General features: G+C 41.3%; 1 protein-coding gene across 1 annotated transcript in view; it reads left to right on the top strand.

Annotated features, from left to right (window-relative positions):
- Positions 1-20,145, top strand: part of LOC139416083 (voltage-dependent calcium channel subunit alpha-2/delta-1-like) — a 108,967-nt gene extending 88,822 nt beyond the window's left edge. Inside the window, exons 35-42 of the mRNA XM_071164348.1 lie at positions 6,112-6,264; positions 6,428-6,480; positions 6,556-6,611; positions 8,267-8,393; positions 18,046-18,158; positions 19,086-19,169; positions 19,283-19,354; positions 20,069-20,145. Coding sequence (XP_071020449.1) covers positions 6,112-6,264; positions 6,428-6,480; positions 6,556-6,611; positions 8,267-8,393; positions 18,046-18,158; positions 19,086-19,169; positions 19,283-19,354; positions 20,069-20,106 — 696 coding nt within the window. The 3' untranslated portion in view covers positions 20,107-20,145. The remainder of the gene's footprint in view (positions 1-6,111; positions 6,265-6,427; positions 6,481-6,555; positions 6,612-8,266; positions 8,394-18,045; positions 18,159-19,085; positions 19,170-19,282; positions 19,355-20,068) is intronic.
- The last annotated feature ends 7,350 nt before the right edge of the window (positions 20,146-27,495 follow it).

Genomic DNA, 27,495 nt, shown 5'->3' on the forward strand with positions numbered 1-27,495 from the left:
TGGTGGTGGCAGCATCATGGTTTGGGCCTGCTTTTCTTCAGCAGGGACAGGGAAGATGGTTAAAATTGATGGGAAGATGGATGGAGCCAAATACAGGACCATTCTGGAAGAAAACTGGATGGAGTCTGCAAAAGACCTGAGACTGGGACAGAGATTTGTCTTCCAACAAGACAATGATCCAAAACATAAAGCAAAATCTACAATGGAATGGTTCAAAAATGAACATATCCAGGTGTTAGAATGGCCAAGTCAAAGTCCAGACCTGAATCCAATCGAGAATCTGTGGAAAGAACTGAAAACTGCTGTTCACAAATGCTCTCCATCCAACCTCACTGAGCTCGAGCTGTTTTGCAAGGAGGAATGGGAAAAAATGTCAGTCTCTCGATATGCAAAACTGATAGAGACATACCCCAAGCGACTTACAGCTGTAATCGCAGCAAAAGGTGGCGCTACAAAGTATTAACTTAAGGGGGCTGAATAATTTTGCACGCCCAATTTTTCCATTTTTGATTTGTTAAAAAAGTTTGAAATATCCAATAAATGTCGTTCCACTTCATGATTGTGTCCCACTTGTTGTTGATTCTTCACAAAAAATACAGTTTTATATCTTTATGTTTGAAGCCTGAAATGTGGCAAAAGGTCGCAAAGTTCAAGGGGGCCGAATACTTTCGCAAGGCACTGTATGTAGATATCTTTGTTAGAAATTATATTATATTTCCCTTGATGGTGACTGCCGGGTTGGGAAAGACTAATGGCGTTCGCATGCTTCCCACCCGGAAGAGTTCCGAACAGTTCGTACATACACTACCATTCAAAAGTTTGGGGTCACTTCGAAATGTCCTTGTTTTTGAAATAATTTTTTCTTGTCTACCACAGTGTAGAATCATTTTTATTAAATATCTGCAAAGGCATACAGAGACCCATTATCAGCAACCATCACTCCTGTGTTCCAATTCCAATTGTTAGCTAATCCAAGTTTATCATTTTAAAAGGCTAATTGATCATTATGGCTAATTGATCATTATCAGCACAGCTGAAAACTGTTGTTCTGATTAAAGAAGCAATTAAACTGTCCTTCTTTAGACTAGTTGAGTATCTGGAACATCAGCATTAGTGGGTTCGATTACAGGCTCAAAATTGCCAGAATCAAATAACTTTCTTCAGAAACTTGTCAGTCTGTTCTTGTTCTGAGAAATGAAGGCTATTCTATGTGAGAAATTGCCAAGGAACTAAAGGGTTTGTTTTCACAGTATTTTACTGTAATTACAAGAGATTGGTGCAAGAAAGTTGACTGCTAAGTGTTTACACATTACAGAACATTAATGGCGAGTTGGCATTTTATTTAACTTTCACTTCAAGAAGCCTTAACAAAGGCTTCCAAACTGGCAGTGACTACAGGGAAAAAACAGACATGGCAAAAAGCTAGCTGTCACATCAATATGTCCTCTATACATCATACCTTGACCGACACTATAACCACAGGGTTTAAATTGGTAAGCATCCCCTCTCATGGGTGCAACAAATAAAGCCTGTTACAAGGCATGCCCCAAAATATGTTAATGAAACAACAAGACCATTCACCCACGAGTAGTCAAAAGGTATTTGGCTCTCCAAAGATACGGCACTGTATTCTGTGGGGTGGAATTACAGTACATTTTTGAAATACAGCAATTTTCCCAAAATGCACAATAATTTACAGTAAGCGGCAATAAGCGTTTCAGCATTTTTTTTTTACTGTTGATAATAACTCAAAATACTCTATAAATACAAACGTTTTGTTATTGTGGGTCAACGCTTGCCAGAATAAAAAAAGAGGTGCATTTCCCCTCAACTGCACCGTTGCTCCGCAATAGACAGGTTAGCTGACAATGTCACAAAAACAATGCACGCGATTCAATGACGCAGAAGTCAGTGTGTTGTTGTGATTCCAGATGGCTAGATAGCTAGCAACAATGACAAGAAGCTGCCGACTGTTGGGGAATCGTAGGTGGCTCCTTTCAGCTAGTTTTATCTTGTTCTTGACACCATGTCTTGTTTTGAATTGTTTTGAAGGCATATCTATGCAAAATTTGACATTTTGTTTTTTTACATTGAATAAAATTGGAGACTCCAAGCTAGAAAATGGTATTTCATACACTGCAGAGGAACAATGAGAAAGTAATTCTGCTTTGAAAGTGGATAAACTTGTAAACCCACTTATGGCACGTAAAATGTTTTGGTACACCTACTGGAGAGCTCTTCTTTGTCTAAACCCATTCAACATCATTAAGCCTTAGCCCCACCCATCTCTTTAAGGATTCTCAGTGTAGTAAACAACCAGAGATTTCAAGACTAAAAGTGGTGAAAGTAGTAGCAAAAAGTCTATATACCATTCTGATTGTGGTGCAGGTCATGTTGTTCTTCACATTACATCTCTGATAAACACATACTATATCAAATAAAATCTATGTTAATTTGTCACATGCACAGGATACAGAAGGTGTAAACGATACAGTGAAATGGTTACTTGTATAGTGGAGTCTTTTGTTTAGACATCTAGCTAGCAAGCTAAATAATTAACCATAATCCCAACTCTAATGTCGCATTCAAAACAACTCGGGAACTCTGGCCTCTTTCTAGAGCTCCTACACAGATCATGCACATAACTTTAGCTAGCGAGCCAGCCAACTAACGTAATCTAGCTAGCTAACAGTATGCTTTAAATTGCAATGAAAACAACTTTCTGACAAAATTAGAAACAAATAAATTCAAATCAAATGTCATTTGTCACATGCGCCGAATATAACAGGTAGACCTTACCCTGAAATGCGTACTTACAAGACCTTAACCAACATTGCAGTTCAAGAAATAGATTAAGAAAATATGTACTGAATAAACTTAAGTACAAAATAAAAGTAACACAACAAAATTACATAACAAGGCTATGTACAGGGGGTAACGATACCGAGTCAATGTGCAGCGGGTACAGGATAGTCGAGTTAGTTTGTACATATAGGTTGGGGTAAAGTGACTGCATAGATAATAAACAGCGAGTAATAGCAGTGTAAAAAAAGGGGAGGGTGTCAATGTAAATAGTCCGGGTGGCCATTTATTAATTGTTCAGCAGTCTTATAGCTTGGGGGTAGAAGCTGTTAAGGAGCCTTTTGGACCTGGACTTGGCGCTCTGGTACCACTTACCATGCGGTAAAAGAGCGACCAGTCTATGACTTGAGTGACTGGAGTCTTTGACAATTTTTGGGGCCTTCCTCTGACGGCGCTTAGTCGGTCCTGGATGGCAGGAAGCTTAGCCCCACTGATATATTGTGCCGTACACACTACCCACTGTAGCACCTTACGGTCAGATGCCGAGCAGTTGCCATACCAGACGGTGATGCAACCGGTCAGGATGCTCTCGATGGTGCAGCTGTATAACTTTTTGAGGATCTGAGGACCCATGACAAATCTGTTCAGTATCCCGAGGAGGAAAAGGTGTTGTTTTGCCCTCTTCACAACTGTCTTGGCATGGACCATGATAGATTGTTGGTGATGTTGACACCAAGGAACTTCAAACTCTCGACACGCTCCACTACAGCCACGTTGATGTTAATGGGGGCCTGTTCCGCCCTCCTTTTCCTGTAGTCCACGATCATCTCCTTTTTCTTGCTCACATTGAAGGAGAGATTGTTGTCCTGGTATCACATGGCAAGGTCTCTGACCTCGTTCCTATAGGCTGTCTCATCATTGTCGGTGATCAGGCCTACCAAAATAAAAAATATTTGTCCAGTTTGAGGTCAGTAATCACTGTTCTGATGTCCATAAGCGATTTCCTTTCATAATAGATGGTAGCAGCAACTTTTATGTACAAAATAAGTGACAAACAATGCGAAAACAAACAAAATAGTACAGTTGGTTAGGAGCCCGTAAAACGGCAGTTAGACTCTTACCCGTATACATGGATTAATGCTTTTTCCTCTGTTATGAATGCCACTGTTGCCCTTAGTTTGAAGATGTTATCCGGAGACAGGTGTTTTTTACAACATTCCTCTTTCAGTGTTCTCTTTTTGGACACTCTCCGCATTTGGCAATCATCTCTCTGCTTCCACTAGGAATTCCACTGATTTCAAAACTCAATCAACTTATTCCATGACAACGACACCATTTATTCCTCACCATTATAATCAGAAAACTGTCTGGTTCAATGGAAATGTTTTTACCTACAGTACCAGTCAAAAGTTTGGACACACCTATTCATTCAAGGGTTTTTCTTTATTTTGACAATTTTCTACATTGTAGAATAATAGTGAAGACATCAAAACTATGAAATAACACATATGGAATCATGTAGTAACCAAAAAAGTGTTTAACAAATCACAATACATCTGAAATTCTTTAAAGTAGCCACCCCTTCCTTGCCTTGATGACAGCTTGGCACGATCTTGGCATTCTTTCATCCAGCTTCATGAGGTTTTCACCTGGAATGCATTTCAATTAACAGGTGTGCCTTGTTAAAAGTTCATTTGTGGAATTTCTTTCCTTTTTAATGTGTTTGACCCAATCAGTTGTGTTGTGACAAGGTAGGGGTGGTATACAAAAGATAGCCCTATTTGGTAAAAGTCCACATTATGGCAAGAGCAGCTCAAATTTGCAAAGAGAAACGGCATATTTCTCTGCAGATCTATTCAAGCTCTGTCTGGTTGGACGGAGAGTGTCGCTGCACAGCTATTTCCAGGTCTCTCCAGAGATGTTAGATCGGGTTCAAGTCCGGCTGGGTCACCCAAGGACATTCAGAGACTTGTGCCAAAGCCACTCCTGCGTTGTCTTGGCTGTGTGCTTAGGGTCATTGTCCTGTTGGAAGGTGAATCTTCGCCCCAGTCTGAAGTCCTGAGCACTCTGGAACAGGTTTTGCTTTGTCATTGTGGGTTATTTTGTGTAAATTTATGAAGAAAACAAATAATTTAATGCATTTTAGTATAAGGCTGTAACATAACAAAATATGGAAAAAGTCAAGGGGTCTGAAAGCTTTCCGAATGCACTGTAGGTAAGCTATTTGGTTAACTATTTAACTAACTATTTAGCAGTCTCATGGTAGAATCTATTCAGGAGCAATTTGGTCCCAGACTTAACGCTCTAGTACAGTTTGCCATGCGGCAGCAGAGAGAACATTCTATGACTTGGGTGGCTGGAGTCTTTGACAATTTCATTTGACACCACCTGGTCTAGAGGTCCTAGATGGCAGGGAGTTCAACCCCAGTGATGTACTGGGCCGTACGTACTACTCTCTGTAGGGCCTTGTGGTTGGAAGCAGTTATGATACCAAGCGGTGATGTAACCAGTCAAGATGTTCTCAATGGTGCAGCTGTAGTACTTGTTGATGATCTGAGGGCCCATGCCAAATATTTTTAGCCCTCTGAGGTGGAAGAGGCGTTGTTGTGCCCTCTTCATTACTGTGTTGGTGTGTTTTGGATTATAATAGATCCTTAGCGAGTGGACACAGAGGCACTTGAAGTTATCGACCCGCTCCACAACAGCCCAATCGATGTGAATGTGTTGCCTACCCTTACCACCTGGGGGCGGCCCATCAGGAAGTCCAGGATCCAGTTGCAGAGGGAGGTGTTCAGTCCCAGGGACCTTAGCTTAGCTTAGGGCTCCTGAGTGGTGCAGCGGTCTAAGGCACTGCATCTCAATGCAAGTCCCTGGCTCGAAACCAGGCTGTAACATATCCGGCCGTGACTGGGAGTCCTATAGGGTGGTGCACAATTGGCCCAGCGTCGTCTGGGTTTGGCCAGGGTACGCCCTCATTGTAAATAAGAATTTGTTCTTAACTGACTTGCCTAGTTAAATAAAGGTTACATTTAAAAAAATATACAAAAAGTAGTGATGAGCTTGGAGAGCACTATGGTGTTGAATGCTGAGCTGAGGTCTATGAACATTATTCTCACATAGGTGTTCCTTTTGTCCAGGTGGGAAAGGGCAGTGTGGAGTGCAATAGAGATTGTGTTATCTGTGGATCCGTTTGGGTGGTATGCCAGTAACAGTGGGTCCAGTGTTTCTGGGATGATGGTGTTGATGTGAGCCATGACCAGCCTTTTAAAGCTCATACATTGAACACAGCTCTCTGTTCCCTGAACACAGATTGGTCAGTTCTTTGGGGAGGTGGACCCAGTCGTGATGATCAGTCTGGTCAACACATCTCTGTACTCCTTCAACAAGACCTACGACTACCAGTCAGTCTGCAACCCTGAGAGAGACTGCAAGGCTGCTGCAGGGCCACGATCTGTCTACGTGGTGAGACACACACAGCGCGCTCACACAGCACACACCCACATGAATGCATTAATGAATGATCTTGCTTTGGTTACCTTTCATGCTACACATACTGTACTGTATGCGTATATTTTGTCCATATGTTATGAAGTGTGCACTCAGTGTTCTCCTCTCCCCTCTCCAGCCTACTATAGCAGACATGCTGAGTATAGGCTGGTGGGCCTCCACAGGTGCCTGGTGAGTTAACTGGCTGGATACTTTAACTACGGTCGTCTTCTGTTTGGACCAAGCATAATGTGTTTGTCTCTGTAGGTCGATAATGCAGCAGCTCTTCTACAGTCTCATATTCCCAAGGTTCCTAGAGGCAGGTCAGTTGTAGAGGATGGCTTTGGAAAGTATTCAGACCCCTTCACTTTCTCCACATTTTGTCATGTTACAGCCTTATTCTAAAATGTTTTAAAGAAAAAATTGTCGAAAACAGGTTTTTAGAGGTTTTTGCAAATGTATAAAAGGTAATCCCTAAGACCCTTTGCTATGAGACTCGAAATTGAGCTCAGGTACACCCTGTTTCCGCTGATCATTCTCGAGATGTTTTTACAACTTCATTAGAGTCCACCTATGGTAAATTCAATTGAATGGACATGATTTGGAAAGGCACACACCTGTCTATATAAGGTCTTACAGTTGACAGTGCATGTCAGAGTAAAAACCTAGCCATGAGGTCAAATGAATTGTCCGTAGAGCTCCGAGACAGGATTGTGTCGAGGCACAGATCTGGGGTTAGGTACAAAATACATATGCAGCATTGAAGGTCCCCAAGAACCCAGTGGCTTCCATCATTCTTAAATGGAAGAAGTTTGGAACCACCAAGACTATTCCTTGAGCTGGTTGCCTTGCCAAACTGAGCAATCAGGGGAGAAGGGCCTTGGTCAGGGAGGTGACCAAGAACCCAATAGTCACTCTGACAGAGCTCCAGAGTTTGTCTTTGTAGATGGGAGAACCTTCCAGAATGACAACCATATTTGCAGCACTCCACCAATCAGGCCTTTATGGTAGAGTGGCCAGATGGAAGCCACTCTTCAGTAAAAGGCACATGACAGCTCGCTTAGAGTTTGCCAAAAGGCACCTACAGGACTCTCAGAACATGAGAAATAAGATTCTCTGGTCTGACAAAACCAAGATTGAACTCTCTGGCCTGAATGCCAAGCGTCATATCTGGAGGAAAGCAGGCACTGCTCATCACCTGGCCAATACCATCCCTATGGTGACGCATGGTGGTGGCAGGATCATGCTGTGGGGATCTTAATCAGCAGCAGGGACTGGGAAACTAGTCATGCTCGAGGGAAAGATGAACGCAGCAAAGTACAGAGAGATCCTTGATGAAAACCTGCTCCAGAGCGCTCAGGACCTTAGACTGGGACGAAGGTTCACCTTCCAACAGGACAACGACCCAAAGCACACAGACAAGGTGATGCAGGAGAGGCTTCGGGACAAATCTCTGAATGTCCTTGAGTGGCCCAGCCCAGATTCAAACCAGATCAAACATCTCTGGAGAGACCTCAAAATAGCTGTGCAGCGACGCTCCCATCCAACCTGATAGAGCTTGAGAGGATCTGCAGAGAAGAATGGGAGAAACTCACCAGATACAGGTGTGCCAAGCTTGTAGAGTCATACACAAGAAGACTCGAGGCTGTAATCGCTGCCAAAGGTGCTTGAACAAAGTACTGAGTAAAGGGTCTGAATACTTATGTAAATGTGGTATTTCAGTTTATTTAATTTTTTACAAAATTGCACAAAAATCTAAAAAACTGTTTTTGGTTCTTCATTGTGGGGTGTTGTGTGTATATTGATGAGGGTACTGTTTTAGTAAATCAATTTTAGAATAAGACTGTAACGTAACAAAATGTGGAAAAAGTGAAGGGGCTTTGGACTATTTATTTGGAGGAGATGTAAGCACAGATGTTTTTGTGTTGTGTTTTTGGTTGTGTATGGTAACAGTTATGTAGTCTCTCTCTCTCTCTAGTGGACTCAGATGATGACATGTCTGCTAACATGTTTAAGGAGAGTTGTATCACAGAGCAGACTCAGTATTTCTTTGACAACGAAGAGAGATCCTACTCGGGAGTCCTCGACTGTGGAAACTGCTCCAGGTGTGTGTGTGTGTGTGTGTGTGTGTGTGTGTGTGTGTGTGTGTGTGTGTGTGTGATGTAAGGGTGGATTCCAATTTCCTCTTTCCTGGATAATAGCTTGTTGTGGGCAATAATATTTTGAATGTGAATATGCAGTATATGTGATATTTTATACAACGGGTGCGTCTCATCCTGAATGCTGATTGGTTAAAACTGCATTCCAGACGTTGTTTATTCCACAAGTTACCACTAAGACTCTTTAATGCCTTTTTACTCTGTTCCATCTAACTGCGCAATCCACTGTCTCATCGACCCAGCCAGACAATTATATCAACTTGATCTCCACTATAAAAAGCATCTAGACTTTATCTCACATTTCTTTTTGACTAACATTTAGTTTTCGACAGTGAAGATTTCTCTAAACCTTGATTTCTGTCTCTCTGAAATTTTCAATATACAAATTCGATCTCCAGTTGTTTTAAAAAAAATGTCTAACTAGGCAAGTCAGTTAAGAACAAATTCTTATTTACAATGTCGGCCTACCAGGGAACAGTGGGTTAACTGCCTTGTTCAGGGGTAGATCGACAGATTTTTACCTTGTCAGCTCGGGGATTCAATCCAGCAGCCTTTTGGTTACTGGCCCAACGCTCTAACCACTAGGCTATAATGAACATGTCTGGAGTTGGGATGAGACAGACAGGCAGCTTTTCTCAGCCAGCCGAAATCATGAATCAGCATAATTTATATGGATATATACAAAGAAAGATCAATAGAAAACAGGTCAAACGAAACGAAGTGCAGCTAGTTTGCAGTCTTTCCAGCTTCAGTTTGAAGTGATTGTGTTAGCTGTGTTGTTGGATAGCTCTGAACAACATTGTCCTGACGAGAGAGCACATTTTCTTTGCCAGGTTAAATTGTGCATCATTAGCTTATTGTTATGGATATATCCTAATAAATGTCACTAGAAAACAGCTTAAACAAATGCAAATGAAGCTACTTTGTTGTTATTCTGGCTGCACTGTTTGACGGGACTGTAAATTAGCCATTCGTTGGCTAGCTATCAAGTAAGGGATGATAACGTTGCAAGCCAGTATGGCGATAGAACATTTATAATGAACGACTGGATCGCATCCATAGATACTGAACAAAATGACTGGGTAACGTCTCTGGCATCGGAACCGATAGACCGAACGACCAGCCTTCTTTGGTAGCAACCCTAGATTTGTGTCAGGACTATATCTTGTGGATGAAATAGTATGAATAAATTCATTTAAAATAACATTTTTAATAAAAAATACTATACCAGTCAAAAGTTTGGACACACCTACTCATTCCATGGTTTTTCTTTATGTTTTACTATTTTCTACATTGTAGAATAATAGTGAAGACATCAAAACTATGAAATAATACATGAAATCATGTAGTAACCAAAAAAGTGTATTTGAGATTCTTCAAAGTAGCCCCCCTTTGCCTTGATGACAGTTCTGCACAATTGTGGCATTCTCTCAACAGCTTCATGAGGTAGTCATCTGGAATGCATTTCAATTAACAGGTGTACCTTGTTAATTTGTGGAATTTCTTTCCTTCTTAATGCATTTCAGTCAATCAGTTGTGTTGTGACAAGGTAGGGGTGGTATACAGAAGATAGCACTATTTGGTAAAAGACCAAGTCCATTTATGGCAAGAACAGCTCCAATAAGCAAAGATAAATGACAGTCCATCATTACTTTAAGACATGAAAGTCAGCCAATACGGAAAACTTTAAGATCTTTTAAAGTTTCTTTAAGTGCAGTCGCAAAAACCATCAAGCGCTATGATGAAACTGGCTCTCATGAGGACCGCCACAAGAATGGAAGACCCAGAGTTACCTTTGCTGCAGAGGATAAGTTCATGAGCGTTCCCAGCCTCAGATTGCAGCCCAAATAAATGCTTCACAGAGTTCAAGTAACAGACAGATCTTAACATCAACTGTTCAAAGTAGACTGTGTGAATCAGGTCTTCCTGTTAATTGAAATGCATTCCAGGTGACTACCTCATGAAGCTGGTTGAGAGAATGCCAAGAGTGTGCAAAGCTGTCATCAAGGCAAAGGGTGGCTACTTTGAAGAATCTCAAATATGAAATATGTTTAGATTTGTTTAAAACTTTTTTGGTTGCTACATGATTCCATATGTGTTATTTCAATGTGTTGATGACTATTCTACAATGTAGAAAATATTCAAAATAAAGAAAAACCCTTGAATGAGTAGGTATGTCCAAACTTTTGACTGCTACTATAGGTCCCTAAGGTTATCTTACAGGACAATGCATGAATAAAGATATGTGTACTAGACCAGAGGTCTAGAAGCCTAGCAAATGAGAATTGATCATACAATTTCATTTAATTTAATTTATAGCATCTGAAGAAGTAACCTTTCATCCCAAAACCAACCACCATTGATCAATCAAATGATATCAGTAACTTAAACACTCCCAGGCCCAATCTCCACAGGGTGTCACAGCATTTAAAGGTTTGTGTGGGGGATGAGACCAATGTAAATAAGACAGAATTCCTGAGAAGATCATAAAATCTTTTTGCATATAGTAATTCAGAGTTCACCCTATACAGATACAACTAACCCCCGAGATTATGTACATACATGTAGATAACATCAAAGTTATCCTCAGTGAACAAGTTTCAGATAGATACCATACATGGATACTATACTATTCTTATATCACATGTAATATTCATTGCTCTGAATACTGTAACAGAGATATTTACATGTTGACCCTTCAGAGAGGGAAGGGTTGACTAGTTTTGGGGCATTGTCCTTTGTTCCTGCACCATTTGCCATGCAGGTGTCAGAGAGCATATAAATTAGGGCCGAGCCTACAAGCTCATCCCGATATGTCATCCTCTGGTGGGGTAGCTCCGGAATGAGGTCAGTTTCCTGCCCTCCTCTGTGTTTTCCTGCTATTTCCAGGCAGCTGCTGCCGGCTTGGCTCTGATCAGATGCACATTACCTTGATCTGTTAGGAGCTGGACACAGAGGGAAGCACTGTTTACTGAGAGCTCTCTCCCGTTTACCCCTGTTTATGTACTGCAACTCACACATGATGTGGGGGTTGAATGTAGGTAGAAATGCAGTGGGTATATGAGCCACATGTGCCTGACTTTCTTTCTCTTCAACATTAACAACTAAAGACACTTAAACTTTGAGTGCCATAAAGAAAGAGCCATTCCACAGACGGCGAGTGTTGCTCCATTGCCCTGTAGTATGTGTGTGATTTAGTATTGTCTCTGTGTATGTCTGAACCAGAATTTTAGCACCACGGTAAGCACATGTGTGTGATGATGCGAGTGGCAGGAACGGACAGCTTTTTTATGGCTAGGGGTTCCGCTAGCGGCACCCCTCGACAACATTCCGCTGAAAAGGTAGTGCGCGAAATTCAAAAATATTTTTGGGAAATATGTAACTTTCACACATTAACAAGTGCAATACACCAAATGAAAGATAAACTTCTTGTTAATCTACCCATCGTGTCCGATTTCAAAAAGGCTTTACAGCGAAAGCACAGCATATGTTAGGTCAGAGCCAAGTCACAAAAACACACACAGCCATTTTTCCAGCCAAAGGGAGCAGACACAAAAAGCAGAAATATTGATAAAATTAATCACTAACCTTTGATGATCTTCATCAGATGACACTCATAGGACATCATGTTACACAATACATGTATGTTTTGTTCAATAAAGTGCATATTTATATCCAAAAATCTCAGTTTACATTGGCACGTTACTTTCAGTAATGTTTTACTTCCAAAACAACCAGTGAATTTGCAGAGGGCCAAGCTTCTCCATATAAAATAAAATAATTATAGAAATGTATCTTTCGTTTCTCTGTTTCATAATTTTCCTTCAATTGGCAAGTGGCTTTCTCAACTGAGGAATCAGAGAGGAATCAGATCCCATGTATCTGATGCTATATGGTCAAAAAAGAGTATGACATGTTGGCATGTTGCTGCCAGTAGCATTGAATTCAATAGCACGTGACACCAGCTAGCATTTGGCCTCCCTTGATAATTCCAATAACCAATCAGTGTTGATCTGAGCTGAGTGAGCTCAACTGTGAATGGTCCTGGCACAGCAAAACATATGTAATTTCAAGGAAGGCCATTTTGGATTTGACTTCCTACCAATCAAATCTCACCAAAGAAAAATGTAATTGTTAGCTTCTGGTGTGTGTCGTTGTCCTTCAGTAGCTAGCTATGGATAGAGATGGGGATGAAGAGTTTCTAGTTTAAAACGATTTTGTAGCAGCTGAAAATCAAGGAGAATGGGAGGCCAATTCCAAAATAGGGTATGGTGCAGGAGAGATGAGCATGGGGTGGAACCTAATCTTTTAACACTGAAAATTACAATAGGACCGACTGGCTAGCTGGGAGTGCTAGGCTAAAGAAGCTGTTTTGCTGGCCATGCCTTCTATTAGACAAAAGTACATATTTGCTCAACAACCATTGGGACACCACTGTTTTTTCTTATCTTGTAAACCTGGGCAGGTCCCTTGACCGACATAGAAAGAAAAAAAAACACATTATGGCAAACCTAAAACTTAATCTCTTTGGTAGAGTTCGGATCAACAAGACTTTCGACCAGACTGCAGTGATCCATGTCCAGAGGCACAATGAATGGGTGAAGAAAAACAGAGACATTTTAGTAATGACATTATTATAACTTGAGCAAACCAGCTGTGGAATTAACTTTGCCAACTAAATTTAACTTGCATTTGCCTATGCTGTGTAGGTCACGTAACTATTTGTTAAATGCAATATTTTCTTTGTACACTTAAACATAACAGATGTTGCTCTCTGGTTTTAACTGTGATGAAACACAAATGTACAGTGCCTTCAGAAAGTATTCACACCCCTTGACTTTTTCCACGTTTGCCCGACCACCTCGATTCTTTCTTATGTTACAAAATTTGTAATTGTGTTTTTACATTGTAAAGACTCAGAGCTACTAAAAGGTATATCATCAACTGCAGTTGAGGAACAATGGGAAAGTAATTCTGCTTTGAAAGATGATAAACCTGTAACCCCACTTTTGAGAAAATGTAGTTAGCACAAGTAGTTAGCAAAACAATGAACCATAATCCCAACAAATACAGTTCAAACGGATTGTCAAAGCTAGCCACCATGCATGAAATGCTGTAGTATGAATCTTCAGGTAGATGAAGCTAACCAACTAGGTTCAATGCTAGCTAGCAAGCTAACATTACATCAAATCAAATTTTATTGGTCACGTAGATGTGTTTAGCGGATGTTTTGAAATGATTGTGTTTCTAGCTCCAACAGTGCAGTAATATCAAGCAAGTATTATCTAACAATTTCACAACAATACACACAATACACACACATCTGAAGTAATGGAATGGAATTAAGAATATATAACTATTTGGACAAGCAATGTCAGTGGCATAGACTAAGATACAGTAGAATAGAATAGAATACAGTAGATACAGTGGGGAGAACAATTATTTGATACACTGCCGATTTTTGCAGGTTTTCCTACTTACAAAGCATGTAGAGATCTGTAATTTTTATCATAGGTACACTTCAACTGTGAGAGACGGAATCTAAAACAAAAATCCTGAAAATCACATTGTATGATTTTTAAGTAATTAATTAGCATTTTATTGCATGACATAAGTATTTGATACATCAGAAAAGCAGAACTTAATATTTGGTACAGAAACCTTTGTTTGCAGTTACAGAGATCATACGTTTCCTGCAAAGGGGCAGGACGACTGCACCGTATTGAGGGGAGGATGGATGGGGCCATGTATCGCGAGATCTTGGCCAACAACCTCCTTCCCTCAGTAAGAGCATTGAAGATGGGTCGTGGCTGGGTCTTCCATCATGACAACGACCCGAAACACACATCCAGGGCAACTAAGGAGGTCAAGGTCCTGGAGTGGCCTAATCTCCAGACCTGAACCCAATAGAAAATCTTTGGAGGGAGCTGAAAGTCTGCATTGCCCAGCGACAGCCACGAAACCTGAAGGATCTGGAGAAGGTCTGTATGGAGGAGTGGGCCAAAATCCCTGCTGCAGTGTGTGTAAACCTAGTCAAGACCTACAGGAAACGTATGATCTCTGTAACTGCAAACAAAGGTTTCTGTACCAAATATTACGTTCTGCTTTTCTGATGTATCAAATACTTATGTCATGCAATAAAATGCTAATTAATTACTTAAAAATCACACAATGTGATTTTCAGGATTTTTGTTTTAGATTCCGTCTCTCACAGTTGAAGTGTACCTATGATAAAAATGACAGACCTGTACATGCTTTGTAAGTAGGAAAACCTGCAAAATTGGCAGTGTATCTAATACTTGTTCTCCCCACTGTATATATGATATGAAAAATGCAAACTACTATTATTATTATACATTATTAAAGTGACTAGTGTTTCATTATTAAAGTGGCCAATGATTTCAAGTCTATGTATATAGGGCAGCAGCCTATAATGTGTAAGTGATGGCTGTTTAACAGTCTCATGGCTTTGAGATAGAAGCTGTTTTTCAGCCTCTCGGTCCCTGCTTTGATGCACCTGTACTGACCTCGACTTCTGGATGATAGCGGGGTGAACAGGCAGTGGCTCGGGTGGTTGTTGCCCTTGATTTTTTTTGGCCTTCCTGTGACATCGGGTGCTGTAGGTGTCCTGGAGGGCAGGTAGTTTACCCCCGGTGATGCGTTGGGCAGACGACACCACACTGGAGAGTTGGTGGTGCAGTTGCCGTACCAGGCGGTGATACAGCCTCCTGAGGTTGGTGTTCCCTCTGCTGTTTCCTGAAGTCCACGATCAGCTCCTTTGTTTTGTTGACGTTGAGTGAGAGGTTATTTTGCTGGCACCACACTCCCAGGGCCCTCCCTGTAGGCTGTCTCGTCATTGTTGGTAATCAGGCCTACTACTGTTGCGTCGTCTGCAAACTTGATGATTGAGTTGGAGGCATGTGTGGCCACAGTCATGGGTGAACAGGGAGGACAGGAGGGGGCAGAGCAGGCACCCTTGTGGGGGATCAGCGAAGTGGAGGTGTTGTTTGCTACTTTCAACACCTGGTGGCAAGTCCAGGACCTAGTTTCATAAGGCGGGATTCAGAGCCAGGGCCTCAAGCTTACTGATGAGCTTGGAGGGTACTATGGTGTTGAATGCTGAGCTAATGTCAATGAACAGCATTATTACATAAGTATTACTCTTGTCCAGATGGAATAAGACAGTGTGCAGTGTGATGGCGATTGCATCATCTTTGGATCTATTGGGGCGGTCAGCAAATTTAAGTGGGTCTAGGCTATCAGGTAATGTAGAAGTGATATGATCCTTGACTAGTCTCTCAAAGCACTTCATGATGACAAAAGTGACTGCTACGGGGCGATAATCATTTAGTTCAGTTACCTTCGCTTTCCTGGGTAAGGGAACAATGGTGGCAATCTTGAAGCATGTGGGGACAGCAGACTAGGATAGGGAGAGATTGAATATGTCCGTAAGCACTCCAGTCAGCTGGTCTGCGCATGCTCTGAAGACGTGGCTAGGTGTGGGCCGGCAGCCTTGCGACACCAGTGTCCGTGACGTGGCTGGTTTTCCCTATGTAGTCCGTGATTGTCTATATGACCCTGCCACATACATCTCCTGTCTGAGCTGTTGAATTGCGACTCCACTTAGTCCCTATACTGGCGTTTTGCATGTTTGATTGCCTTTACGGAGGGAATAACTGGTTAAATGTGGTGGTTTGCGCTTTCAGTTTAGCGTGAATGCTTCCATCTATCCCCGTTTTCTGCATATGGTAGGTTTTAATAATCACAGTGGGTACAACATCTCTTATACACTTCCTGATAAACGTAGTCACCGTATCCGTGTATTCGTCAATGTTATTGTCAGAGGCTACCCGGAACATATCCCAGTCCGCGTGATCAAAACAATCTTAAAGTGTCGATTCTGATTAGTCAGACCAACATTGAATAGTCCTTAGCACGGGTACTTCCTGTTTGAGTTTCTGCCTATAGGAAGGGAGAAGCAAAATGGAGTTGTGATCAGATTTGCAGAAGGGAGGGCGGGGAGTGCCTTGTAGGCATGCCGGAAGTTGGAGTAGCAGTTGTCAACTGTTGTAGCAGCGCGAGTTCTTCAGCCAATGTGTTGACAGAACTTTGGTAGCATTTTCCTGAAATATGCTTTGTTAAAATTCCCAGCTACGATAAATGTTGCCTCAGGATATGTGTTTTACAGTTTGCATAAAGTCCAGTGAAGTTCTTTGAAGTCCGTCGTGGTATCAGCTTGAGGGGGAATATACACGGCTATGACTATAACTGGATATAATTCTCTTGGGAGGTAATACGGTCAGCATTTGATTATGAGGTATTCTAGGTTGGGTGAACAAAAGGACTTGAGTTCCTGTATGTTATCACAATAACACCAACTGGCTGTACAGACTCAGACAGTATATCCCGAGATACAGAGTATGTTACAATCCCTGATATCTCTCTGGAAGGAAATCCTTGCCATGAGCTCGTAAACTTACTGTTATCCAGAGGCTAAACGAGTAGTATACTCGGTGGGTGGTGTACCTCTTCTCCGCCGGCAATGTTTTGGATCAGCCTCTGGAATCAGTTCAATTACACTGGGGGGGTAAGAACAAAGGATCAGATTTGGGAAAGTCTTATTCCTGTTTGTAATCCTAATAATGCTGGTGAGTTACCACATCTCTGATATCCAAAAGTTATTTCTGGCTATATGTAATAACACAAAACATGTTCTGGGCTAATACTGTAAGAAATACACACAAAAGAAATCTGCAAATTTGCTTAGGGCCTAGATGCACGACTGCCATTTCTATTTGCGCCATTTTCTGTGATTAGGCTATAACTGGCAATACAATGCAAATACATTTCTGAGAAACCAATAATATTACTACACAGATCACACGTAACATTAGCTAGCGAGCCAGCAAGCTGACATTCACTAGCTAGCTAACAGTACATTTTAACTTGCAATGAAAACAATTTCCTGACAAAATTTGACATGTATAATACCTGAAAATGTAGCTAGACTCTTACCCGTATACGCAGATGAACGCTTCATGGCAGACTGCAACCACGTTCACTGAGTAAGACGTCCTGGGTTGTTTTCGTTTTGATTGTAGCGAAAAAATTATCAATGTAATCCATTTGGAATTCTGGCTGTAGCACAACACAATGTGGAATTAGAGGGGTATGAGGGGTATGAATATTTTCTAAATGCACTGTATGTGGTTGAATTTATTCTGCCACTCTGTGACACCTGTATTTTAGAACATTGTCTGTGATATGGCATTATCAGCCTCATATCGGCTATCACAGTGCCTTAGAAATGCATTTTTAACAGAGCAAACAACACAATTGTCAAAACATATGTTGGAAAGAAATATATATCAGTTTGGCTTCCCCATTGATTTTGCCCACGCACCGCTACTGGGGAAGTGTTCTCTCATGTGTGTAGTATTTAGATGGTTTGCATTCCTCTCCTCTCATCCTTTTAGTATGTACAGTATAATGTTGAGTAGCTTACTAAGACGTGTGTGTGTGTGTGTGTGTGTGTGTGTGTGTGTGTGTGTGTGTGTGTGTGTGTGTGTGTGTGTGTGTGTGTGTGTGTGTTTTTCAGGATGTATCGAGCTGAGAAGCTGCCCAACACTAACCTGGTATTTCTGATCACTGATGCCAAGACCACCTGTCTGTCCTGTGACCCCAGACCACTACGACAGGCAGAGCAACCATGTTTCCTTCCACACACACCCACACACATCCTATTGCAATCATTTTCTAGTCAGTATTACTGCTTGATTAAAACTTTTATTCTCATAGTATATATTAATATGGAGCTGTGTATCTGAGTGGAACATCTGGAACCCATGTTGGGATCACTTTCAATCAGTGTAAAGTGTAAGTGTGTGTGTGCATGTCTACGAGATATATGTGTTTGGGGCTTTAGATTCCTGCTGATGTAAAGTGTCATCATCCCAGGTCAGAGAGGGTTCAAACAAAAGGCCTGTAGTTTACAGCTCAGTTTGAGGACAAACACACACACTCATCCACACACACACAGCATACATTTAAAACATACACACTACACTCTATTGCACACAACTAAGAGGCTGTCCAATCACAGTGTCATGTTCAATCATAGGGGTGATATTTATAATGGAATTGTTAAAGTGTAACACTCTTCCACAGACAGGGTGATACACAGGTTAGTGTTTTTTGTTATAAATCTTGTTCTGGAGGCAGCTCTGCAGAGTGGTCACTAGCTGGCACTACTACAATGTCATACAATCTGATTTTAAGCCTAACACTACTCTCAACCCTAATCTTAACCACATTGCTAACCCTAATGCCTAACCTTAAATTAAGATCAAAGCAATTTTTTCCCCCATGCATTTTTACAAAAGAGACTATTTTGACTTTGCATCCGGCCCATCTAGTGGAAATCACTCAGTTCTACCTCCAGGAAAAGACTCCCAATAAACATCAACCTGCCGGTGATACGAATGAGCTTGTAAGGGAGTGTGTTAAAGATGTGATTTGGAGATGTATGTTTGACCAAGATGCGTCTGTATTTAAGATCAGAGTGCGTGTGTATATTTTTGAGGTTTGTGTTGCAGATTTGTTTGTGCGTTAGTATTTCCTTAGTGTGTGCGTGTGCAGCCCAAGGTCCAGATCGCTGTGAGCTAGCTCAGAACCCCAGGTACAGGAAAGGACCTGACGTGTGTTTCGAGAACAACGTAGACGTAAGTCAAACACGTGCGCACACATATTTTATTTTTCTCTATCTCTCTCTCTTGCTCTCTTGATCTCTCTCTCTTTCCATTGCTTGGTTTGGATGTTCTTCATTGCCTGATTGCATGAATTGGTTTGTCTGTGTCTCTGGCCTGTCCCCTTCCTCATGTTGCTGCAGGAGTTGATGCTGGGCCCAGGGATATTCCCTGTCAATAAAAACTGAACTGAGACCTGTGTCTCTCCACCTCTGTTGATAGTCAGGTGTTACACACAGCAACTACTAACTGACCGGAAATCTACTGCCTTAAACACAACCACTACTATCTATGTGTTAATAATGATGACCAGGATTCTAGTACTGTAGCTACTTCCTTCAAATAATTAAACACACTTGGATAATCCCAGAGCAAAAGGAAAATAAGGCACCAATACAGTATATCATGTAATTCTCTACCAGGTGAATAGTGTACTGTAGAGTAAAAGAGATGTACCTACCTGTTATAGACCTGTCACACACACAGGCCGGTAGTGATGTTTAGGGTGGCCTGGGAATGGAAGGTGCGGGTATTGTACAGCAGATGTAGATCCTCTATGGAGAGTGAAAGTAGGACTATGGAAGTTGCTCTGCAGTCTATATTCCCTGTAAATAGAGGAAGTGCCAGATGGGTTTCCTGCCTTTGACGGTGTGCAGTACTGTACGACACAAACACACACACACAAAGGCCAAGGGCACGCATGGATATCCTGAACACTGGCATCAAACAACAGGAGGCTACACACACACACTGAACATTCTATAATGTTGCACCCTTCTGAACGCAAAAATGTATGTTCTCTATTATTTGCCAGCGTAATCTGAGTTTGAATTGTCTGATTGGTGCTTGTCTGATTAACGGATGTTGTGACCAACAGGAGGATGATTCTGACTGTGGGGGCGGGACCTCTCTAAGCCCCTCCCCTTGGCCCATGTTGGGACTCCAACTACTGCTGCTGTGGCTCCTCACTGGCCCCCGACACTCATGACCCCTACACACACACACACATCTCAACCAGACAGTGTTTTACATTGGACCGTTTTCTGACTCTCCATCTCCTGAATGTCATCACTGATCTGTTAACGCACTGCCAATATGGAAGAGAAGTCACTCTCCTGCTCTCCAATCATTCTCCAAAGCCAAAGGGGTGCTCTTTCCTCCCTCTCATCTCTTCTCCACCATGTTGACTGAGCTATTCTATTATATTGTGTATTCTTTGGAGCTAACCAAACCCTTTAATTCGTCATCATAAATGTACTTATATGTTTTGGTTGGAGTAAGAGGGAGGTTGAGTGTCTGTCCTTTATAATTCACTGATACGAATGATTTAGGCTTAGTTTCTGTTTATGATATTTATTATACTGTACAGTACATACATAAAATATAATTATGAAGACAACAAAACCTGTAACTGAATTGGAAAGCAAAGTTATTGATAATCCAACAGTTTTGATTTACAGTTGAAGTCGGAAGTTTACATACACCTTTGCCAAATACATTTAAACTTTTTCACAATTCCTGACATTTAATCCTAGTAAAGGTTCCCTGTTTTAGGTAGTTAGGATCACCAGTTTATTTTAAGAATGTGAAATGTCAGAATAATAGTAGAGAATTATTTTTTTCAGCTTTTATTTCTTTCATCACATTCCCAGTGGGTCAGAAGTTTACATACACTCAATTAGTATTTGCTAGCATTGCCTTTAAATTGTTTAACTTGGGTCAAACATTTCGGATAGCTTTCCACAAGCTTCCCACAATAAGTTAGGTGAATTTTGGCCCACTCCTCCTGACAGAGCTGGTGTAACTGAGTCAGGTTTGTAGGGCTCCTTGCTCGCACACGATTTTCAGTTCTGCCCACACATTTTCTATGGGATTGAGGTCAGGGCTTTGTGATGGTCACCCCAATACCTTGACTTTGTTGTCCTTAAGCCATTTTGCCACAACTTTGGAAGTATGCTTTGGGTCATTGTCCATTTGGAAGACCCATTTGCAACCAAGCTTTAACTTCCTGACTGATGTCTTGAGATGTTGCTTCAATATATCCACATAATTTTCCTTCCTCGTGAAGCCATCTATTTTGTGAAGTGCATCAGTCCCTCCTGCAGCAAAGCACCCCCACAACATGAAGCAGCCACCCCCGTGCTTCACGGTTGGGATGGTGTTCTTCGGCTTGCAAGCCTCCCCCTTTTTCCTCCGAACATAACGATGGTCATTATGGCCAAACAGTTGTATTTTTATTTCATCAGACCAGAGGACATTTCTCCAAAAAGTACGATCTTTGTCCCCATGTGCAGTTGCAAACCGTAGTCTGGCTTTTTTATGGCGGTTTTGGAGCCGTGGCTTCTTCCTTGCTGAGCGGCCTTTCAGGTTATGTCGATATAGGACTCGTTTTACCGTGGATATAGATACATTTGTACCTGTTTCCTCCAGAGTCTTCACAAGGTCCTTTGCTGTTGTTCTGGGATTGAAGTACGCTCATCTCTAGGAAACAGAATGTGGCTCCTTCCTGAGCGGTATGATGGTTGCATGGTCCCATGGTGTTTATACTTGCGTACTATTGTTTGTACAGATACACATTGTACCTTCAGGCAGTTGGAAACTGCTCCCAAGGATGAACCAGACTTGTGGAGGTCTACAATTCTTTTCTGAGGTCTTGGCTGATTTCTTTTGATTTCCCCATGATGTCAAGCAAAGAGGCACTGAGTTTGAAGGTAGGCCTTGATATAAATCCACAGGTACACCTCCAATTGACTCAAATGATGTCAATTAGCCTATCAGAAGCTTCTAATTCCATGACACAATTTTCTGACATTTTCCAAGCTGTTGAAAGGCACAGTATGTGTACTTCTGACCCACTGGAATTGTGATACAGTGAATTATAAGTTAAATAATCTGTCTGTAAACAATTGTTGGAGAAATTACTTGTGTCATTCCATGACACAATTTTCTGACATTTTCCAAGCTGTTGAAAGGCACAGTATGTGTACTTCTGACCCACTGGAATTGTGATACAGTGAATTATAAGTTAAATAATCTGTCTGTAAACAATTGTTGGAGAAATTACTTGTGTCATGCATGAAGTAGATGTCCTAACCGACTTGCCAAAACTATAGTTTGTTAACAATAAATTTGTGGAGTGGTTGAAAAGCGAGTTTTAATGACTCCAACCTAAGTGTATCTAAACTTCCGACTTCAACTGTATTTATTTATTCATGCAGGTCAAACAGCAGTATGTGAATAGATCCAGTAGACTAAAGTAGGGTTCACTCAATAGAGAGCTGAAGAACACTGTCACCATTCCAGGAATGGGGATAGTTGACCCATGATAGATCTTTCTCTGCTAACATTCAGGGTCAAAACGTACTTTCCTATCTTTATGGTCACGTTAGCATTCCTGGAGTACCAATCAGTGACCTAGGCCAATTACTTTCTAATACTTTTGGTGTGCTTTGTTTAGCTTCACATACAGGGTAGGCAGGCGTTTGCACTTTTGGAACTATTACATTTGTTCCATTGCACCAGGCAAGCTATATTTAGTGCAACTCAAGTCTTTGAAAGTACAGTATGCATATGACCCAGGTCTGTATAGATACTGTATAGATCAGTGGTTCTTAACCTTGTTGGAGGTACTGAACCCCACCAGTTTCATATGCGCATTCACCGAACCCTTCTTAATTGGAAAAATAAAATATGATTTTTTCAAATTCAAAACATAGGTATATATTTTACTGGTGCACAAAATGAACCGTGCATCAACATCACTGTGTTCAAAGAACAAAATCATCAAAACATGATTTTCACACAAAAACATAATAATGAATATTTACTGCAAATCAGTTTGACTTCTGCTGTTTCCTTTCAAAGACCAGTTCAGAAATGCGCGGCTTCACCTTGGCAAGAGCCACTCTCATGTCATTTTCGCAACAAAGTCTGTTCCTTTTCTTCATTTTTATGTCCAGCATCCTCAAAAAGGATTGCTCGCACAGATATGTTGTAACAAACGGTATGAAAATCTCCAGAGCTTTCTTAGCAATAACAGGGTACGTTACCATTTGTTGACACCAAAACGTTGAAAGCGTTGTTGTTCTGAAGAGTTGCTGTTGAACCTGGCTCTGCTGAATTTCAATGATTTCATCGAGGTATTCATCATTGACATCTGTTGTCTCAACACAAAACGTGAACGGCTGTCTCACCCATGCTGGATATGACTCTCTTGTAGGGAAGTATCTGTCGAGAGACTTTGCAAGCTCATCTAAGTGTGGCAATTGCTTGCTTCAGTTCAGCGGGTACAGAAATGTCTCCGATTCCAGATACATCTTCGATCTTACTTACAGTCGTCCAGCAGGGGAAAGTTTGCGAAGTTATCGTTCTCTGTTCGTCGTTTCCATAACGGTAGCTTTTTTTGAAAAGCCTTCAGGTTTTCCTCAGAACACTAGTTCGCACATAGTTCACGCATTCCACTACAATTTTTAATACTTCTGCCAGTTTTGGAGGCAAGGTTTTTGTTGCCAACGCATGCCTGTGCAGAATACAATGCGTAACAATGATGTGTGGTGCATCGGCTTTCACTAGCGCACCAAAACCAGACTTTCTTCCCAGCATGACTGGAGCTCCGTCCGAACAAATTGCAGAAACCATATCCCACGAAAGATTGTTGTCTTTGAAGAAGTCATCCGCAAGTTTCTTCACATCGGCTGCCTTAGTTGTTGTTGTAAGAGGCTTACAAAATAAAAAATCTTCCTTTATCACGTCGTCTTTCACATAGAGCACGAATACAGCAAGCTGGCTTAGATTGGAAACATCTGTGGTCTCGTCAAGTTGAAGGCTGAATTTAGCCGGGCTTGAAATCAGATCTGCAACTACTTGAGCCAAGATGTCTTTGCTCATGTCCTCTATTCTGTCGCTAATGGTGTTATTTGACAGAGAAATTTGGGATAACTTAACTTCAGCCTCTTTTCCCAGCATGATATTCGCCATCTTCAACACAGCTGGTTTTATGAGTGTTTCACCAATGGTGTGTGGTTTTCCCTGTTTTGCGATCAGGTAAGCAACTTTGCACGATGCTGTGGGCATCGGTTTGTTGATGGGTACAAAGCCGAGAACAGGCAGAGTAGCCTTTTCATCGAATCTGGCTCTCTTCACCTTGAATTCAGCGAGCGTTGTGTTCTTGTATTTTCCATCTCCATGCAGCTTAAGGAAGTGTTCTCTTAGTTTTTCCGGTGCTAGATTAGAATTGCTCAACTTGGCATTGCAAATCATGCAGTTAGGATGCTGACTCCCATCACGTTCCGTTTTACATGTGAATCCATATTGTACATATTCGTCCAACCACTTTCTTTTTTTGCTCGACATAAGTATGAAGGGATTAAAATATTAAGAAAGAAATCACAAGACGTACCATCACGACAGTCACAAGTCGACTACTGAGCGTACCAAATTCCCTGCAGCACAGATAGGCCAAGCGATGTAGCGTGATCACCTGCAGCCAACAATGGCCAAGCGAGGCGTGTCATCATGAATCATATGAGTCGGATGTGTGTCTTGACCTCCGCCGAACCCTTGAGACTGACTCACCGAACCCCTGGGGTTCGATCGAACCCAGGTTAAGAACCACTGGTATAGATACTGATACAGTATAACTTCATTTGATGCATCAGATTTCCAGTGCCTATGTAGCTTCAACATACCATTCATTTATCCAAAGTTATTCTTTGATGGATAGTCATTGGAATTATGTCCCAAAGTGTCCGTTGCATGCCGTACTGTATGCTATGTGTAGTAGTAGAGCAGGAGCAGTAGCTCAGAGATATGTTTCTTATGTTCCGTAGCTAGCTGGTATCTACCTAGCCTGGGTGGCAGTCTGTTTCAGCTTCAGACTGGCAGCTAGGCTTGAACAATATGCTCCTGGAGTTAGTTTCCTACTGTATCCCCAGACTCAGGATTTCTGGAACGTGAAAGACAGAAAAGCTTTCCAAAAGGCTTAAGTTGTTTCACAGACCCTGGTGAGCAGACAACTGGAGAATGATATCAGCATATCTAAAGACTGTTTCTTTCTCATCTTCTTCTTGTTCCTCTTCTGCTTGTTTATTCTTTGTACTGCTTTTTAAAATCTGTAAACGAGAGTTAAGTTCTCAGTTACACATTACAAAACCGCAGCACTGTATCCCTATCCCAAAATTAAGTACTTACTGTATGATCGTTGCCAATACTGTCCCTTCTGCCATGGCCATCTAGTGACCACCAGATTTGGAGCGTTCAGGATCATGCCTGTTTATTTGAGGAGCGTGTTGATGTGTGTATAATGCCAACGGCATGATGTAGCCATGGAATGGGCATGTCCCTGGAGTATCTCTGATTGTGCTTTAATACATGACTTACTATTTTGTGGAACTTGACTAGCCTGATACAATTTTGTATATATTTGTACTATAATGCCATTTAGTGTATAAAAAAGAAACAGAAAAAAAAATGGAAAATAATGTTCATAACATGGTGTTGATTCTTGTGCAAATATATATTCACAATAAAAGTGTGTTATTGTTATGGTCTGTTCATTCAACAAGAGACTATTTTATGGACATCCAACGTGGCATAAAATGACTGCTTACTGTTTGAGGCTCCCCTGTTCTCACAAGCAATAATGAAATCATATTTTTTTACATTTTAGTAGACACTCTTATCCAGCGCAACTGAGGTTAAGTGCCTTGCTCAAGGGCACATCAATAGGTTTTTCATACAGTCAGCTCAGGAATTTCAACCAGCGACCTTTTGGTTACTGGCCTAATGCACTTAACCGCTAGACTACCTGTCAGTTAATAATGAAGGTCACTGTAGGCAATTATAACCACTAATCTCTGCCATCTAGCAGTGTTTGGTTTAGTATCATATGGTACTGACAGACATGAAATGACCATGGTGGTCTAGTTAACAGACAAAACAAATATGACATGTTCTTGTGCTCTCCAGCACACTGGTAATGCATTTTTCAAAATGCAATGTTCCTCATATTGCTCAGATTATCTGAAAGAGCAATATGTTATTATGCAACCATTAGTTACGGCGAGTCTGCCTATGACATACCTTTTGTGTATTATTCTTCAAGGCTTGGGATTCATTATGACAACTTTAATTTCCATACATTTTCTCGGAATGATAATTAGACTGTATAACTACTGGACTCCCTAACTGTTGATACATCATGGTCCCCTGTACCAGACTGTGTCCCCACTCTCCTGACAGGGGGATTCACAGAGACAGGCCTGGCCTCTTTTCTGATCTGGTCTTTCTTACAGACCAGATGTCAGCATCACAGCTCTGATAGGACACAGTGTTGTTAGGTTTATGTTGTTGTTTATCTGATGTTATCTTTGGATGAATGCAACCACAGCTCATTTTAAGAGCTTTGTGTTTGTTGTACTGGGCAACAAAACCTCAAAAGGATCACGTTGGGCTATACTGGGGGGTCTTGTTGTTTGTCTATGTGTGAAGGGATGGTTACACTGTAAAACCATGAAGCACTGTAAACGTCAGTGTTTAAAACTTAAACATTAGGCATTTAGATTTGCCAATACGTGTTCTCATCTTAAACACAGGTGTTGAAAATGCAAGATTAAACATGATAGTCAGCTTTTTCCAGTCAGTTTCAAGACAGGAGAACACATACAGTTGAAGTCGGAAGTTTACGTACACCTTAGTCAAATACATTTAAACTCAGTTTTTCACAGTTCCTGACATTTAATCCAAGTAACAATTCCCTGTCTAAGGTCAGTTAGGATCACCACTTTATTTTAAGAATGTGAAATGTCAGAATAATAGTAGAGAATGATTTATGTCAGCTTTAATTTCTTTCATCACATTCCCAGTGGGTCAGCAGTTTACATTCTACCAAATACTAATTAAGTGTATTGCCTCAATTGTTTAACTTGGGTCAAACGTTTCGGGTAACCTTCCACAAGCTTCCCACAATAAGTTGAGTGAATTTGTCCCATTCCTCCTGACAAAAATGATGTAACTGAGTCAGGTTTGTATGCCTCCTTGCTCGCACATGCTTTTTCAGTTCTGCCCACACATTTTCTATAGGATTTAGGTCAGGGCTTTGTGATGGCCACTCCAATACCTTGATTTTGTTGTCCTTAAGCCATTTTGCCACAACTTTGGAAGTATGCTTGGGGTCATTGTTCATTTGGAAGACCCATTTGCGACCAAGCTTTAACTTCCTGACTGATGTCTTGAGATGTTGCTTCAATATATCCACGTAATTTTCCTCCCTCATGATGCCACCTATTTTGTGAAGTGCACCAGTC

Source organism: Oncorhynchus clarkii, chromosome 1, assembly GCF_045791955.1.
Source record: "Oncorhynchus clarkii lewisi isolate Uvic-CL-2024 chromosome 1, UVic_Ocla_1.0, whole genome shotgun sequence".
Lineage (NCBI taxonomy): Eukaryota > Metazoa > Chordata > Actinopteri > Salmoniformes > Salmonidae > Oncorhynchus > Oncorhynchus clarkii.